This window comes from Panthera pardus, unplaced genomic scaffold, assembly GCF_024362965.1.
Source record: "Panthera pardus isolate Hobbes unplaced genomic scaffold, ASM2436296v1 HiC_scaffold_11, whole genome shotgun sequence".
Taxonomy (NCBI): Eukaryota; Metazoa; Chordata; class Mammalia; order Carnivora; family Felidae; genus Panthera; species Panthera pardus.
Genome location: NW_026526666.1, coordinates 12,318,587 through 12,335,644, shown reverse-complemented (window position 1 = coordinate 12,335,644; position 17,058 = coordinate 12,318,587). Strand labels below are relative to the sequence as shown.

At 37.0% G+C, this 17,058-nt stretch overlaps 1 protein-coding gene across 3 annotated transcripts in view; it reads left to right on the top strand.

The window, feature by feature from the left end:
* CEPT1 (choline/ethanolamine phosphotransferase 1) overlaps window positions 1-17,058 on the top strand; it is a 36,915-nt gene that overhangs the window by 1,775 nt on the left and 18,082 nt on the right. For all 3 annotated transcript variants that reach the window (XM_019457815.2, XM_019457814.2, XM_019457813.2), the window contains exons 2-4: window positions 4,880-5,289; window positions 10,468-10,615; window positions 12,897-13,038. In XM_019457815.2, the coding sequence (XP_019313360.1) occupies window positions 4,951-5,289; window positions 10,468-10,615; window positions 12,897-13,038 (629 nt within the window). In that variant the 5' untranslated portion in view covers window positions 4,880-4,950. The remainder of the gene's footprint in view (window positions 1-4,879; window positions 5,290-10,467; window positions 10,616-12,896; window positions 13,039-17,058) is intronic.

Here is a 17,058-nt window from a genome sequence, read left to right as displayed (position 1 = left end):
AACCTTTTATGATTTGCTCTGCTGCCCAAATAGTGTTGGCCATTACAGTTTTCCTTTAGTAGTGCCATAAAGGTCGGAAAGAGCTGTGTTGTCACCAATTTCTGTGAAAAGACTATAAACATACTGCTGAATCAGTGCAGCTCAAAACTTGGCACCCTGAGATGTGGGGGGTGGGAAATCTGGAATTTCACACTTCAGGTTGGATATTGTGTAAGCTTACCTTATGCTCTGCAGAGCAGTTGGAGATTCCTTTTTTAGTGGGATGCTTGTCAGATGTTCCCCAAAGCTGAACCCAGGAATAATGTAGGCAGCATGCCATTATCCTCAGCTGCTATAAGCACAGATGTTCTATGCCGTAGATGTATGTCCACAAAATGTGTGTAATTTTAGTAAAGGTATTCGTTAAACATCTCTGATTATATTTTTGTACCTTCATTGGGCTTTTCATATAAATATTCATGTCTGCACAGAGAAAATCTTTTGTTAGACCATATGTGCCCCCTCCTCTGGACTCCCACAACAGTTTGTTCAGAGCACATTGTAACCTAGCTGTTTATAAGACACACACGCACACATGCCCTGAGCTTCTTGGGGGAATGGATGGCATACTTCAGTTTTTCTGTTTCCTCAGGGTCAAGAATAACTAGGCGCTCATTAAATACTACATAAATCATTTTTGTTCCTTGTTCCATAAATAAGTCCTAATTACCCACTTAGTATTAGGTATGGTATGAGATTCTCAGAAAAGAATGTTGCGACAGGTGTGGTCTCTGCATTTGTGGAGCTTATAGACCAGTGTGGGGAAAAGACCAAAAACAGTACAAGAAACAAAAAAATTCAAAATGTGGTAAGTGCTATGAAAGGAATATTGCACTGGGGCCAGGAAGGGGAATTTGCTGATTACAAGTAGAAAGGTTACAATAGCTGTAGGCCTGTGATCAATATTTATAGTAAACTGGATTCCAGATAATGGGAAATTTTTCAGTTCAAAATATTCACTTTTACTATTATGATTTATGAAACATATCCTCAGTTAATAAGCTGTGCTACAAAATTACAAATTTATAAGCTCATTGATGGCCTTCCAAAACAGAATAAATTCTCAGTTCCTTACCTATAAACCTTACTCAGTTCCTTCCTACAAACCTCTGCATTGTCTGGCTTTTCAGACTTTATTGTATGTCACTCTTCCATCTGATTTACTGCTGTCCAGCCACAGTGATCCCAAAGGTACCTGAACAAGACTTGACTCAGGGCTTATTCCCTTGGACAGTTCTTTCTCCTGCTTTTGGAATGACTACCTCCTTTTCTTCCTGTGAATTTGATACAAATGCTACCTCTTCATAGATTTCAATTACCTTATCTAAAATGTGCACCCCTAACTATTTTCTGGCTGCACACTCTTTTCCTCATAGCCCTCATCATAGTATGTAATGCTGTTTGCTCATTTACCTGTTTTTAGTTATTTTCCATTTGGACATGGGAACCGGGACTCCCGTTGTCTGTCCTGTTTACTGCACCAATATTGGCTGAATGCATTTGGAACTTGGAGTTCATTTTCTCATAAAAACTTATGACTGGTGGTTGGTAGGCTAGCCAGCAGTGATTTTAACTCCTTACATTAATTGTTTTAGTTCCTTTAGTGTGGCATAGGCCTGACTCTATGTAAAAATTTCAAGTGGCTAGAATAATTTAGTAGTATTTGTTTCTCCTTTCCGTATTCCCATTCCACATCCTATTTCCCTTTCTCTCCATAAAGTTCGATCTTCCTGTTACAGTCACCTACCCTGTTGCACTCCCTTGAGATATGCTTGCTTTTCATGAGCTGAAATGCAAAAGCTCCTGTTTTTTTCTTGAGATGGTTTGAATTGCAATAGCGTCTAGGTCCCAGATGTTAGGGGATGAAGGGAGAGTAGAGATGGGCTTGTGTCAGCTACGACAACCTCTGTGTGTATCTGAATGTAGTGAAAGTAGGTATCTGTATGTCAGGGGCTACATGTATCCGAATTTATATTTGCAATCTTGTTGCTAATAGCTTCACAGAGAGACAATGTTGCCAAATCGCAGTGTTTAAAAACTCCCTGGCCTTTTTTCTTGTATGAATTATGCAAAGGCTAGATCTATGTAAAAATCTAGAAAGGTTTGTCAAAATGTAGATTTTTTTAAAGAGAGAAATAAAAGGTAAAAAAAAAAAAATGTAGGGCACAGAGGGAAAACACTCAGAAGGGAGGTATCAGTGTATCATATAATCCTGCCAAATGCTCAAACTTAAAACCATTAGGATCAGTTACTTGTAGTTGTTTAGTGCCTTCAGCATGTCACCTGTTTTTTGTTTGTTTGTTTGGTTTTGGTTTGTGTGTGTGTGTTTTTTTTTTTACAATAGGAAAATGGAACACCACAATAATAAAATGTAAATTGAGTTGACTAGACTTTTTGTTCCCATTTTAAGTTGAATTCTATAAGAACTGATTTATTATAGCTTCCAAATGTGAAGATGAATCATTTGACCACAGAAAATATGACTATAAGGCTATTTGGTGGCCTGTCACTTTCTCTAAAATGATTACAAACCAGTTGTTTGGCATTAATCAATTGCTTTGTGACACAGTTGGGTGTATGGAAGAATTCTTTGAAATAATAAGATATTATCTTTGGTTTGCCTTAGTTTAAAAAATTATTTCAGTATTTTTACTTCAGAGCACTTTAGTTAGCACTGGCGATTCTTTTTAAGATTTTTGAAAATTTATTTAAAGTAGTTGATGATTACAGTAACTTTTCTGAACCAGTTATTGAGATACATGATTGAGATTTTGGATGTCACTATAGATCATTAGTGACATTGAAGCTTTAGAATTTGATATGTATGGGAATAGAAGGAAGAAGTCTTGCACATGTTTAATACCGGGTCCATTGCTGAGATGTCCTAGTCCCTGTATCACATTCTTTATTCCCATAGTGCAACATTTCTGGGAATTTCATATTGCATTTTGGATAGCTTTCTACCAGAAGATTGAAGTATACCTCTCTTGGTTCATTGCCACTACCCTTTTAGTTCTATTGAGATTGTTCCTTTCTTTTTCCCCCCTTAATCCTCTTATGGCTTCCCTCTCTTCTGCTTTGTAACCATGAATTTCCTGCAAAGTTCCTTACTCTTTTCCTTTTTTCTTCACACTTAATCCATTCAAGAAATTTTCTACTTTCTAAAAGAACTAGACTTTAACTTTTAAGTTGATAACTTGAAATTTTCATCTCTTGCTCAAACTCCAGGTATTTGATCTTGTCTGAAAGATGTCTGCTTAAAAGTTACTTCTGTGTATTTCTTACCTCCATCCCTAAATCCCCTTCCATCACCCTTCAAGCCACAATAACTGGTTTACTTTCCTCACTTCCCTTTTTGACAGTAGTACCACTAGTCTCTGACTGTTGATTCATGTTTTCTTCTGTTCCTCCAGCCTTCATATCTAATTCCTAAGTGCCTTTCCAGGATTCTTCCTTCTAAATAGAAGTTACGTACAGATTTGACTTTCACACTTCAATTTTTACTACCCTCGTCAAATGTTTGAGGTCACCACACTAACTTTTGAGTGTTCTCACTTTCTGTGTTCTGATAAATATACATATATGTATATATATGTGCATATATGTATGTATATACACATACATACGCATATACACACATATATACATGACTCCCCTTTAGTCTTGAATATATTCTTGTCATTTCTTATGTTGCTTAGTGATTTACAATAATTATGTTATCTTTAATCTTTTCTAAGTCAAGTGCAAGTACTTTTGGGATTAAACTTAAGGTCCTTGGGGCGCCTGGGTGGCTCAGTCGGTTAAGCGTCCGACTTCAGCTCAGGTCACGATCTCACGGTCCGGTCCATGAGTTCAAGCCCCGCGTTGGGCTCTGGGCTGATGGCTCAGAGCCTGGAGCCTGCTTCCGATTCTGTGTCTCCCTCTCTCTCTGCCCCTCCCCCGTTCATGCTCTGTCTTTGTCTCAAAAATAAATAAACGTTAAAAAAAAAAAACACTTAAGGTCCTTTATGAACAGTCATCACTTAATACACTTATACTTTTTTCTTACTACCTCAGTTCATCAGGTCACTCTGCTAATACATGTATTCTGTCCTCTTAAAGTTAGGTTTGTTACTGCTCTTCACCCCTGCCTAAAATACTCTCAATATCCCATTCTACTAATAAGTTTTTTTATCTTTCAGTTTAGCTTAGACAGAAACCCTGTGTTTGTGTGAACCCCACTTACCAGCTCTATGAGCTTGGACAAGTTAGTTAGCCCCTGTGCCTTAGTTTCATTTTCTGTAAAAATGGGGATAATTAATAATCCTGACCTAGAGTTATTGTGAGGGTTAAATGAGTTAATATGTGAAACGTGCTTGAAGCATTAGTACACAGCAAGTGCTCAATGTTAGCTATTAGCATTAAATAAATAATCTGATTTAAAACCCATTTTATTCAAGTCATTCCTCTGATATTAATATTAATTTGCTAGCTATCTTTGGGTATGCCTTTGGACCTCAGTGTCCATACATGTGAAATAACTAGATCATTTCTAAGGTTTATTCCATTATATTACTGAAATCAGAGTGAGATAGAAAAAAAAAAGTGAGAGCTTTGAATTCAGTCAGACAAACTATAAGGTTTCGGGAACTATATTACTATTAATTCCCTTAATGTTTTTCATCTGAGAGTGAAGTTATATGACTTCTTTTGGCTCACACATTTAGTAAGAATTAGAACTAAAAACAGGTCCCTGGTGTTCTGATCCCTGTTTGATATGCATTAGTCTGTTACCAGTTTAAACTTTACTGACATTGACATAAATAGTGGCTGATAGATACATCTTTTTCTCTTTTTTCAGGTAAAGACCAGCCACAAAAAGCTGTGAAACAAAAGAAATTATTCTCTTCAAATAAAAGACAGCCAAGATCCATGAGTGGGCATCGGTCAACAAGGAAACGATGTGGAGATTCTCACCCGGAGTCCCCTATGGGCTTCGGGCATATGAGTACTCCAGGGTGTGTATTAAATAAATTGTTTCAGTTACCTACGCCACCATTATCAAGACATCAACTAAAGCGGCTAGAGGAACACAGATATCAGAGTGCTGGACGGTCCCTGCTTGAGCCCTTGATGCAGGGCTATTGGGAATGGCTAGTTGGAAGAGTTCCCTCCTGGATTGCCCCAAATCTCATCACCATCATCGGATTGTCAATAAACATCTGTACAACTGTTTTATTAGTCTTCTACTGTCCCACAGCCACAGAGCAGGTAAGGTGAATTTCTTAACAGATTTGAGCATTTGTTATATACCCAAAACAATGTAATTGGGATTTTAGGCCATTTTTGCTAAAGATAAGATGATTTGACAATTATTTATCAACTGTTCTAAAAGATTGTATCACACATACTATTAATAAAGCTTATAACTACAGTCTATTTTGTATACTCCGCTTATGAAAACCAGAAGCAAAGGGTGGAGTCTGAGTCTGGTAGGTATATTAGTGTCATCAGAGATTAACATGTAAGGTAATCCTTTTAAAATCAGTAAATCTCAATGCAAAAAAGTTTTTTTAATGGCTGGATTTTTTTTTTTAAATTTTTTAATTGCTGAATGAAATCCTAGCAAAGTTGAAAATGATCAGAGAAAAAAGGCTCTGGTAGTGAGATGGCACAGCTGTAAATCAGTCTTATCAAAAGTGGTTTCCTCTCGGGGCGCCCTGGGGGGCTCAGTCTGTTAAGCGTCCGACTTCGGCTCGGGTCATGATCTCATGGTTCATGAGTTTGAGCCCTGCATCAGGCTCTATGCTGACAGCTCAAAGCCTGGAACCTGCTTTGGATTCTGTGTCTCCCTCTCTCTCTCTCTCTGCCCCTCCTCCACTCACAACTCTGTTTCTCTCTCTCTCTCTCTCTCAAAAATAAATAAACATTAAAAAAAATTAAAAAGTGGTTTCGTCTCCATTCCAGTGAGAATTGTTTGAATATCCCTTTCCTCTTCCTGTAAATACATGTGACAGATAGACCTCAGATATATCTCTATTATTCTAACAAGGCAAAAGAAGTTCTGTTCTGTACCCTGCAATGGCTGCCTTGAAGAAGAGAAGCAGTTATTGCTGACAAGGACTCTCTGATTGGCCCCTTCAGTACAAGTCTCTCTACTGCTGGTCCCGCTTTTTACCCTCTGTACCCGTTACTTAAAACCAAAACTGAAACTAGAGCTCTTCATCAGAATAGGTAAATTGATGTTTATCTCTTTGGTTTTGAAACTTCCTTGATAAAAAGGGAACTAAAGTAGTTAGGTAGATGGCACAACATTTGTTGTGCATGTTGTGCCCCTCCGAATGATCAGTCACACCAAGAAGATACAAGGTGATTCTCAACGAAAGGTGTCAAACGTGACTCTGAACCATATGAAATCATAGTGGTCACAAGGATTCCTTCTCTTCTTTTAAGCTTGAAGTAATCATTTTTAAGTAGTCTTTTCAGATTATTCGTTCTTTGTGATAAAATTATCACCATCCAACCCCTTGTCCTTTTCTGTTTTTATCAATTCATTTGTTTCTCTCTCTCTCTCTTTTTTTAATATTTACCTATTTTGCAGAGAGAGAGAGAGAGTGTGAGCAGGGGAGGGGCAGAGAGAGAGGGAGAACCAGAATCCGAAGCAAGCTCCAGGCTCTGAGCTGTCAGCACAGAGCCCAACACAGGGCTCAGACTCATGAACTGTGAGATCATGACCTGAGCCGAAGTTAGATGCTTAACCGACTGAGCCACCCAGGTGCCCCTACATACCTCTCTTAAAGTAAATGGCTACTGAATGTCACAGTTACTTACAAAACACATTTTTTTCCTTCTTCCAGTTCATTTCTTAATCACCCTTGAATACTTTTAATTCCTCGTCTCCTGTACAAATACAGTTCCAAACAGATTGTATGAATATATTTCTGATTTTCTATCATTTCCTTAACTATCTTGCTTCATATCAATCAGGAAACTTAAAAACCAGTATGACTGTTTAAATGTGTCCTGGGATTCTTTATCACATGTCCTTTGAACTATTTTACCTGTGACTTATTTGAGGACCTGATAGCCACTTCCAGAGGAACTTGGTTCAGGTCTCACACATCCTTACAGTTACAGCAGAACAACAGGGGTGTGTGTTAATTCTAATGGAAGCCCTCCAACAATCCTAAGCTAGTTCCACAATAGGGGTCAGGGAATGAGAGCAAGTTTAAAGGTAGAGCTCAGCTACTAATATTTATTGAACACCCCAGAGTGTACCAGGTACCATGTTCCCTATAATACTTTTCCTCAGCCTCTGTGCTTAAGTGATTTGGAATTATTGGAATAATCTTAGAATTAGTTTAAATCTTTGAGGAAACTTCCAGAATGAGAACTAGTTGAATCAAATAGAACTTTTCAGAATGGCTACTAGGAGGAATGAAGGTAGAACATGACTGAGCTGCTGTTTGTTTGGTGCTCTGCAAGGGAAGGTAGTGTCCCACAAAGGCTATGCATGGATACATTTATAGCTGCACAGTAGAAATCCTTGTTAAGCTTTAGATCACAGTGCATTAAAATAGGTCATGGCTGTCTTCCATGATATGCTCTTATTATCTCTGTGATCTTCAGTAAATTACATAAATTCTCTAAGTCACAGTTTATTCTTTGAAATTTTATTTTGTGGTACTGAAAGAAGTAAGATTATCCATTTATAGTACATAACATATAATGCTCCATAAGTAATTATTATTTCATTGGTCAAAAAGATTAAGTATGTAATATGTTCTTCCCCACAATTTCCCTCCCATTCCTCATTTCTTCTAATAAAATACTTATATATGAAAGCATGGATATTTTTTTCTTTATCACTGTTTTGGAGTCAGAGAGTTCCCTAAACTTATTACCCAGGGACATTCTCATTCATTATGATTCTAATTCCTTTGGGCCTTATTCCAGTGGGTGAGCATTAAATTTCATGTCTCCAGATATTGTGAACTTTCCATATATTTATGTTACTGATTTCTTTTAATACATTAGAGTTTCAGATACTAGTCTTTCTAATAGAAAAGAATGTCACTATTGTAATGGTTTCAGCAGAGTTTGCCTTTTTGTTAGAAAAAAAAACTTTCCAGTAGATGGGAAAGGAAAATCAGTCCTTATTTTTCAAATTACTAAGGTAGAACTATAGGCTTAACCCTTTAAAAAAAAAAAAAAGAAAAAAGCTCATCTATTTATTTAGAGAGCTTGCAAATGCGTGCACACAAGAAGCAGAGAGAGAGAAAGAGAGAGAATCCCAAGCAGGCTCCAAGCTGTCAGTGTGGAGTCCGACACCGCACTCAAACCCAGCAACCCCAAGACCATGACCCGAGCCGAAATCAAGAGCCAGGTGTTTAACCTACTGAGACCCCCAGGTGCCCCATCCCTTTTTATATGTATACCAAAATATACTTGTGATTTCTGATACTATGTACTTAAATCTCCTTAGCTAGTAGCTTTGATTTTACTATCATAAGTTAATTTGGAATTTATCTTGCAGCTTGATATATGTTACATATGCTTGAGTTACCCTTGCAGCCTAAGACAGATAAAGGAAATTGGTATTAGCTATTTCATACACAGGAAAACTAGAACGAACTGAGCTGTATGTTGTTACCAATAAGAGCTCTATCAGGTTTAATTAAAACTTTTTGAAATATGACCATAAGAGTTTTTAGGTTTTTTTTTTTTTTTTTTTTTTTTTTTAATTTTTTTTAACGTTTTTTCTTTATTTTTGGGACAGAGAGAGACATAGCATGAACGGGGATGGGGCAGAGAGAGAGGGAGACACAGAATCGGAAACAGGCTCCAGTCTCCAAGCCATCAGCCCAGAGCCTGTCGCGGGGCTCGAACTCACGGACCGCGAGATCGTGACCTGGCTGAAGTCGGACGCTTAACCGACTGCGCCACCCAGGCGCCCAAGAGTTTTTAGTTTTAATATTCATTTGTTTTTGTTTTGTATTGCTAAATGAAATTCTTTTGATCTGACTTACTAAATGCGTGGTCCAGGATGGTAACCATAGCCACGTCTGGCTGTTGAGCACTTGAAATGTGCCTAGTGTAGCTGACGAACTGAGTTTTTGTTTTTATTTAATTGTAATGAATCTAAACTAAAATAGCCACACATGGCTAATGGCTAACTATGTAGGACAGTGCAGCTCTAGAGTTACTGGATTCCTGTAGGAGCAAAAAGCAGTAGCTTCAAAGTCTAGAAGGTGGGGCTTCTTAGTCACACGAGGTTAACCAATCTCTCAGTGAACTTGCGCATCAACTATGGTTATGTAACCACAGTGATTGCTTTCAGGGTTTGTAACTCTGTCCTAGGGGAGGCTTACACTCTGGTCCTTTTGATAGCTTCAATGTTCTAAAATATGAGACTCTAAGAAAATGTTTAAGAAAAGATCCTTACCTTTAATATTGGTAACTAAATAGATGTCTGAGAGCAACCTCTTTGCAGTGAAGAATATGAATATTATTTGCAGCTCTGCATAGTTTTGATTTGCTGCTCTGAGCACTTGATACTCAGTTTAACTTGATAACCAATATCTGAGAAATACCTTGTGATCATAGAAATTTTTCCATGGCATGGGAAAATAGTGAAAAGTGATATAAAACACTCTTTCTTACTTTCTTAAAGAGAACACGCCGAATAGAAGCTCTCCTTTTTTAACACATAGCATTTAAATTCAGTATTAGTGGTTCAGTTTCTGCCTGGGAAAAGAGAAATTATTCCTTGAAAATGTGACCATAAATATTTGAAAAATAATGTTCTAAGCACTCCGTGTGCTAGATCGTCATTTCCCTACCGTTGTTCCATTGAACACTGATGAGGTATGTTGAAAAATAGGTTACGTGCTCAAATGAGTTTAGAAAATGGCAGTGTGTTGTGTCTCCCTTCTCGAATATTCACAGTGTGCATTAGCAACATTAAGGGCTGGAAGGAGTCCTGCAGTAAAGAAATGTTTAACATTGTTTAACCCAGTGTTTCCCACATGTGTTAAGCATGGAATTCATTTTCTTCATGCAATACCTATAAACATCCTCAAAATCCAATTTGGGAGAAACTGTACTAGATTATTCATTAATTGACTCAGCATCTAAATGTTAGTTATTCTAACTAAATGTTAGGAGGAATCTTATGGACGTTACCTAGTGTAATCTCTTAAGATAACCTTACAAAGCAGTTATCCAGCATCTGCAGTGAGCAGCCCTCCAAAGCAAAGAATGTGATTCTTTTACAATTCTGATTGTTTCAGAAAGTTTTCCATTATGTAACCCTTGCATTCTCTCCCTTAGCTTCCAACTAGTTGTACTTCTCTGGAGAATGAAGACAAACTATCTGCCAGTAAACCGTTATCAGTGAAACATAGTAACGAATATGTCTTAGTAAATCTTGTGTCTTTTGTTTCACAGGCACCTCTGTGGGCATATATTGCTTGTGCATGTGGCCTTTTCATTTACCAGTCTTTGGACGCTATAGATGGGAAACAGGCAAGAAGAACCAATAGTAGTTCTCCTTTGGGAGAACTTTTTGATCATGGTTGTGATTCACTATCAACAGGTATTGTTGATTTTTTAGTGTTAATGATTAATAGTGATAAAATTAATATGATAAACAATGTTAGAATAAAATGTTTATGGTGTTATGGTATCAGAGTAAGTGATTTATATCAAATTTTAATGTTTTCAAAAGACTATAAATATGATTAATATTTGTTCATTATTGGCTGTATTGGGAGATTTAGAAATTCAGTTAATTTCTACTTAAACTACTTTTAGCCTAAATATTATTCTTTTGGCACCTGTGATATTTAAAATCTTAGGGCATAATTATCATCAAAAATCTCATAAATTGTAGACAAGAGTACAATAGTGGGAGACCAGGAAATCTGTGGTCTTTATATTTATGTGGATATTCTGTAGACATTTAAAATTATGTTGTAGGGGCGCCTGGGTGGCTCAGTCGGTTAAGCATCTGACTTCAGCTCAGGTCACGATCTCGTGGTTCGTGGGTTCGAGACCCGCATCGGGCTCTGTGCTGACGGCCCGGAGCCTGGAGCCCATTTCGGATTCTGTGTCTCCTTCTCTCTCTGACCTTCCTCCGTTCATGCTCTGTCTCTTTCTGTCTCAAAAATAAATAAACGTTAAAAAAAATTTTTTTTTTAAATAAATAAAATAAGATAAAATTATGTTGTAGGCTTGCAGTATAACTGGCAATGAATGGGCTTGGATAAAAAGATTGGAAAGAGTGGTGCCTGGGTGGCTCAGTCGGTTAAGCATCTGACTCTTGATTTCGGCTCAGATCATGACCTTGTGGTTCATGGGATCGAGCCTGGTATCAGGCTCCACTCTGTCAGCACTTGGGATTCTCTCTCTCTTTCTCTCTCCCCGTCTCTCTCTCTCTCTCCCCGTCTCTCTCTCTCTCTCCCCGTCTCTCTGTTCCTCCCTCACTCATAATAGACTTGCTCTCTCTCAAATATTTAAAAAAAAATTTTTTTTAAAGTCTGGAAAGAAATATATATACTAAAGTGCTGGCAATAGCTGAGTTATATATTAGGTTATAGGCAATACATCTTGTACTGTTTTAAGAATACTATTTTAGTATTTGGAGGGAAAAAAGATTTAGAAACTAAATGACAGTTTCTAACTAGTCTTCCTGGTAGGAACACCCCATGCCCTCACAACACATATTTTTACTTAGTTTTTTCTGTTGGTTTCTTGTCATTTGGCATAGCATTTAGAATATTTTTTTAAAGAAACAAAAACCCATGGTAGCTTTACCTCCTGAACTCAGATATGCAGATGTAGGTTCCTGTGAAAATCATTGTTTCAGCGTGTCCTGACAACAGCTTCCTAAGTAGAGGAGAATGAATAGCTAAGCACTCATAATTCAAAGGACTCAAGAAACACTCAAGACTTCTACTGAATGCAAAGGCTTAATGGGCACCTAATTTAATCAAGTGTATCCTATTTTTTTTTACCTGTTTATTTATTTATTTTGAGGGAGAGCTTGCATGTGTGTGTACCAAAGGGGAAGGGGCAGAAAGAGAGGGAAAGAGAATCACAAGCAGGCTCTACACTCAGCATGAAGCCCCATGTGGGGCGCTATCTTGTAACTAAGAGATCATGACCTGAGCTGAAAATGAGAGTAGGACACTCAACCAATTGAGCCACCCAGGCACCCCCCTATTTTTTCTTTTAAGTGGTAATCTTTTTTGTGGTGTACTTTGAGTTCCAAACTTTTATAGGACATGTTTTTCTGTATAAGTCACCCATAATTATATCTGCTACATATGAAAAGATACCTATGGATGTAAAAAACAATCAGTCCTTTTGTGAATTATGTAGGTCTTTAGTGTTTCTTCCTCCTCCGCCAATAATCACTTAATGCAATGTCTAATATGTTTCAGGCACTGTTTGAAATCCTTTACAATATTGATTTATTTTGTCTGGTTTTTATCATCATGTTACAAATGAGGTAACTGAGGCACAAGGGAAGTCTTTCTTTTTACTCTGTCCTGTAATTTTTTTTACTGTTCATCACTATCACTAAACTGGGAGGATACTCCAAAAAATGCTCAAGTATTTTAGTTGCTTTCAAGACCTTTGGTTCCACTGAGTGGTATAGTGAAAAATGAAAGTGAAATTATGGGGTGAAAGATAATGTAAAAGATTATATCCTGCTTTCCTGGAACCATAGGTACCTGAGACAAGATTGTACATTCATAGCATGTCTTTTTTTTTTTTTTTCTTTTTTTTTTGCTTAATCTAAAAGTGTTTCCAGCTCAGTTAATGTTGGTTATTGAGATTGTTCAGTTATTATCGTGATCTTTCTTTTGCAGTTTTTGTGGTTCTTGGAACTTGTATTGCAGTGCAGCTGGGGACAAACCCTGATTGGATGTTTTTTTGTTGTTTTGCTGGAACATTCATGTTCTATTGTGCACACTGGCAAACATATGTTTCTGGAACATTGCGATTTGGAATGTAAGTAACACTTAACAGTGATTTTTTTTGTTTTCTCTTTCAGATATGGAGAATGTTGCTTTTACATATCTCAGTATTAGGAATTGATCAAAGCTCTAAATTAGTTTAGCAAATAGAAGTTTAAAACTCTCATTATTGTAGCTGCCTAATGGTCTCTGTCCGTCTGTCACACTGTTTAGAAGGAAATATTAGGACCTCCAACCAATATTTTTAAAATAATATGAAAAGCAGTGGCCCCTCCTCACTCATACCCACTTGTCTTTCCCTCAGATAAATTCACTGTATTTTTCCTGTATTTACCTTAACTCCATGTTTTATTTTGACATACGAAAATGCATTTTCAGGAAAGATTAGATAGTTTATGAGAGCAAAGAGCAACTCTCATCTCTCAATATCATAGCTTAATTAGATTTTATTCTTTTCATATTATTTGTGAGTCTATAAAAATCTAAGCTCTTAATAATTCAGTTGACATAAACACACCATATAGGTTACTACCACCAACAAATGCCCAAGAATTTAAAAAATGAAATACAAGCTCCTTTCAGACTCCAAAATGTATAGTTCCTACCTGTTGATCAGTACTTTTTCATAAATATTAATGAGTAAACTCATCTTGGAACAAGGTAAAGGATGAAATGCACCAACTGGTGTTTAATTGCCACAGATCCGATTTACACTGCTCGAGTTAGTCTTATTTTTTTCATGGTGTCGAAGTAAAAGAGAAAGAACTTGAGAAAAGACTCTGAATACTTCATGAAATATCCAAATAAAATCTCTGATTGCAAATGATAGGAGAACATCTTAACCTAGTCTCTTTAAGATGAATCATTAATGGATATTTAAATTTTAGATCCCTAAGAAACTTAGTTTTCTAGCTCTTGTGAGAGCCAAATGCACAGAAATCCAGCTGTTCCTTACAAATTCAGTTCAAATTGTTTTTGCTAAACTTATTTAAACAGAACTTAAGATGTTCTTAACTTATGACAGTAACAATAATTATTATTTTGGATGTTAACTAAAAGACATGTCCTGGAAGAATTTTATAATAAGGGGGCTAGAAGACATGTTTAAGGCCCATCTTAAGGTGACAATAGTAGACACGCATGTCCAATTGAAACTCGAATGCTTGTGCGTTCATCAGTTCAAAAATGATCAGTGCTCAGGAAATATTGTAGATTTCTGATACAAAAAAAAAAAGCAGTAATTGAAAATACTGTGTGCAGATGTTTTTTTCAAATTGGTTTTATAGCCTATATCTCAAGTTTTCATAGTATTTCTCTGCATTGGTAAAACCACAAAATATAATGGACTTCCAAGATCACTTGGTTTGTCCTAATTCAGTCTTAATTTTTAGTGATGTGACTGTTTTCAAAAATAGCAGAACTTGTAGTATCTGGATTTGACATAGTTTGTTTCAGTGGTTATTATCTCATAGTTAACTTGCAAGCTCTTATTTTGAAAGTTTATTTATCATCAGCCCTAATAAATTCTCTTTCCCTTTCAAGTAAAGCAGCACCAACCATGTAGTATGGGAACTGAAGGAAGGAGAGGGAGTGAACCATGGAAGTAGGGGAAGAGTAAACAGTGTTTTTAGGAGCGATTTGTTAGCACAGCTCTCAATTTGCCAGTCTTAGAATGTCCCTTGTAGTGTATTCCTTTGATAAAATATGCACTTAGAGAACTGTGAGCAGTTCCATATTGTTAGACCAAAGATGCCTGTAGGGGAGTGGCAGGAGATAAGGCTGGAGAAGATCCAGAAAATCAGGGGATTTCTATGTCCTGCCAAGAAATATGAGCTTTTTTCCTGAATCTGTGGGGAGCCTTTGCAAAACCGAAACCAGGAAAATGACAAAAGGACAATTGGAAAGAACAGTCTGGCAGCATTCGGAGGGTGAATTGGCATGGGCTAGTACAGAGGTAAGGAGGTCCTGTCGGAGTCATCAACATAATTAACATGAGGAATGCTCACACCTGAACTAGTGTGATGACAGTGCTATCAGAGAGAAAGTCATAGTCTGGAGAGAGGCTGAAGAGGTAGAAACTGTAGGACCTAATCTCTATCTGCACGTGGGGAATGAATGAGCGAGCAGAGACTGGAGTAACTCCCAGTTCCCCTCCTTAGGTGGTTGGATGGAGGGTAGAGAAAGGCCCTACACTCAGAAGAACCTATGTGAAAGGGCGAGTTCTATCAGCACATGTATGTGAGGGATTTTAGGCATCCAGATAGAATGAAAATAGCTTAGAAAACTTAGAAAGCAAGCTTAGAAAGAAGCCTATGAAAATTATTGAACAGCCAGAGAAGGAGGCATACCAGAATGAAAAGCCAGAGATTTCAAAAGAGAACAACGCTGAATGCTGCCAAGACTCAAAATGAGGACAGAAAATTGTACACTAAATTTGGCGATCTGAGGCCATCCGGAGTAGTTTTCTGTAGTGGAAGGGTAGAAGCCAGATTGTAGGGGATGGGAAGTGAAGGGACTAAATAAGCATGTGGTACAGGTGATGTACAGAATGTGTGGCTGCGATGGGAAGAAGCAAGACATCTGTTAGAAGAAAGAACATAGGTGCAAAGGAAGGAGGGTTTTGAATTTACACAGAAGAAATTGGCTAGAGAAGAGATTGAAGATATTTGGGGGAGAAAAGAGAGAGATGGATCTACGGAGCTAGACTGATGAAAATGCAGGAACAATGTTTAGGGTAACAGGTAGAGGGACTAGGTGGGAAGACACTGTCCCATTGAGACTATAGTGCTTCTTTGTTATGGTGTGAAACTAGATACACAAATATTGGAGCCAGTTTAAATTTAATATCTCAATTTAAATTACATATTAGTATTACAAGGGATTGGTTTTGATTTGGAAAATTAAATACAATTTTCTGAAATCCTGCATTCATATTAAGGCAACGCTTTTTTTTTTTTTTTTTTTTTTTTTTTTTTTTTTTTTTAAGTAAAAGCAGATCTCAATATTCAAAGAAATGTGCTGCGAGTACTCACATTTAAGGAGATATTTTTCCAATGTAATGGGGACATATGGAATAATAGAGATATTCCTAAAGAAGTTTTTAAAATGCATTTAAGATTTCACATTCTTTTCAAGAGCAGGTAGAATAGGCTGATGTATAATAGGTTGAATATTGAAGTAAAGTTTATATGTGTGGAGGAGAAAGTCTAAATTTTGTTTAATTAGAAAAGAATAAGATAACCTTTCAAATGTAATTTGACTAAAAAGACTTTTTTTTACTATTTATTTTTTTGAGAGAGAGACCGACAGAGCTTGAGGGGAGAGGGGCAGATAGAGAGGGAGACACAGATTCTAAAGTAGGCTCCAGGCTCTGAGCTGTCAGCACAGAGCCTGATGCAGGGCTTGAACTTAGGAACCATGAAATCATGACCTGAGCCAAAGTCGACGCTTAGCCTACTGAGTCACCCAGGCATCCCTGACTAAAGAAATTTTTTTAAATCCCTTACTTTTCTTACTCCTTTTTGGAGAAACATGAAAGCGGCCCTTAGGCACCTTGGGAATTTTGTTTTAAAATATTTTTATTTTGATTGTTTTATTTTGGTGGTTACACACAAATGAAAAAAAATCATGAGGATTTCTTTTTTATATATAATCAATTTAGGTTGTTGTGTGTTTAATAACCATATAGCATATTTGTCAAATAAGAGATATTGATTTGTTTTTCTTAATCGCCTAGTGTCACTAATTTTAGTTGCTATTAAATTTGCTCATATCTTGACCAAAAATAGGCACCATAGTTAATTCATTTTTAACTAAGTAATTTCCATTCAAAGTCAGATATCATGAGAAAGTCAATGTGTTTTGGATCCATCATCTCTGATATTATGACTAAATCTTCCAGCATTTTGCTCTGATCACAACTGAAAGCTGCCTTGTACAGAGAATATTAGTACCTGTCACATCTAGATAGACCCCTGTTCTGACAGTGTTTCTGGACCAAGCAAGTAGAGGTCTGATAGAGATGAGTACTGCTCGCTGGGACCTCCTAGACCCA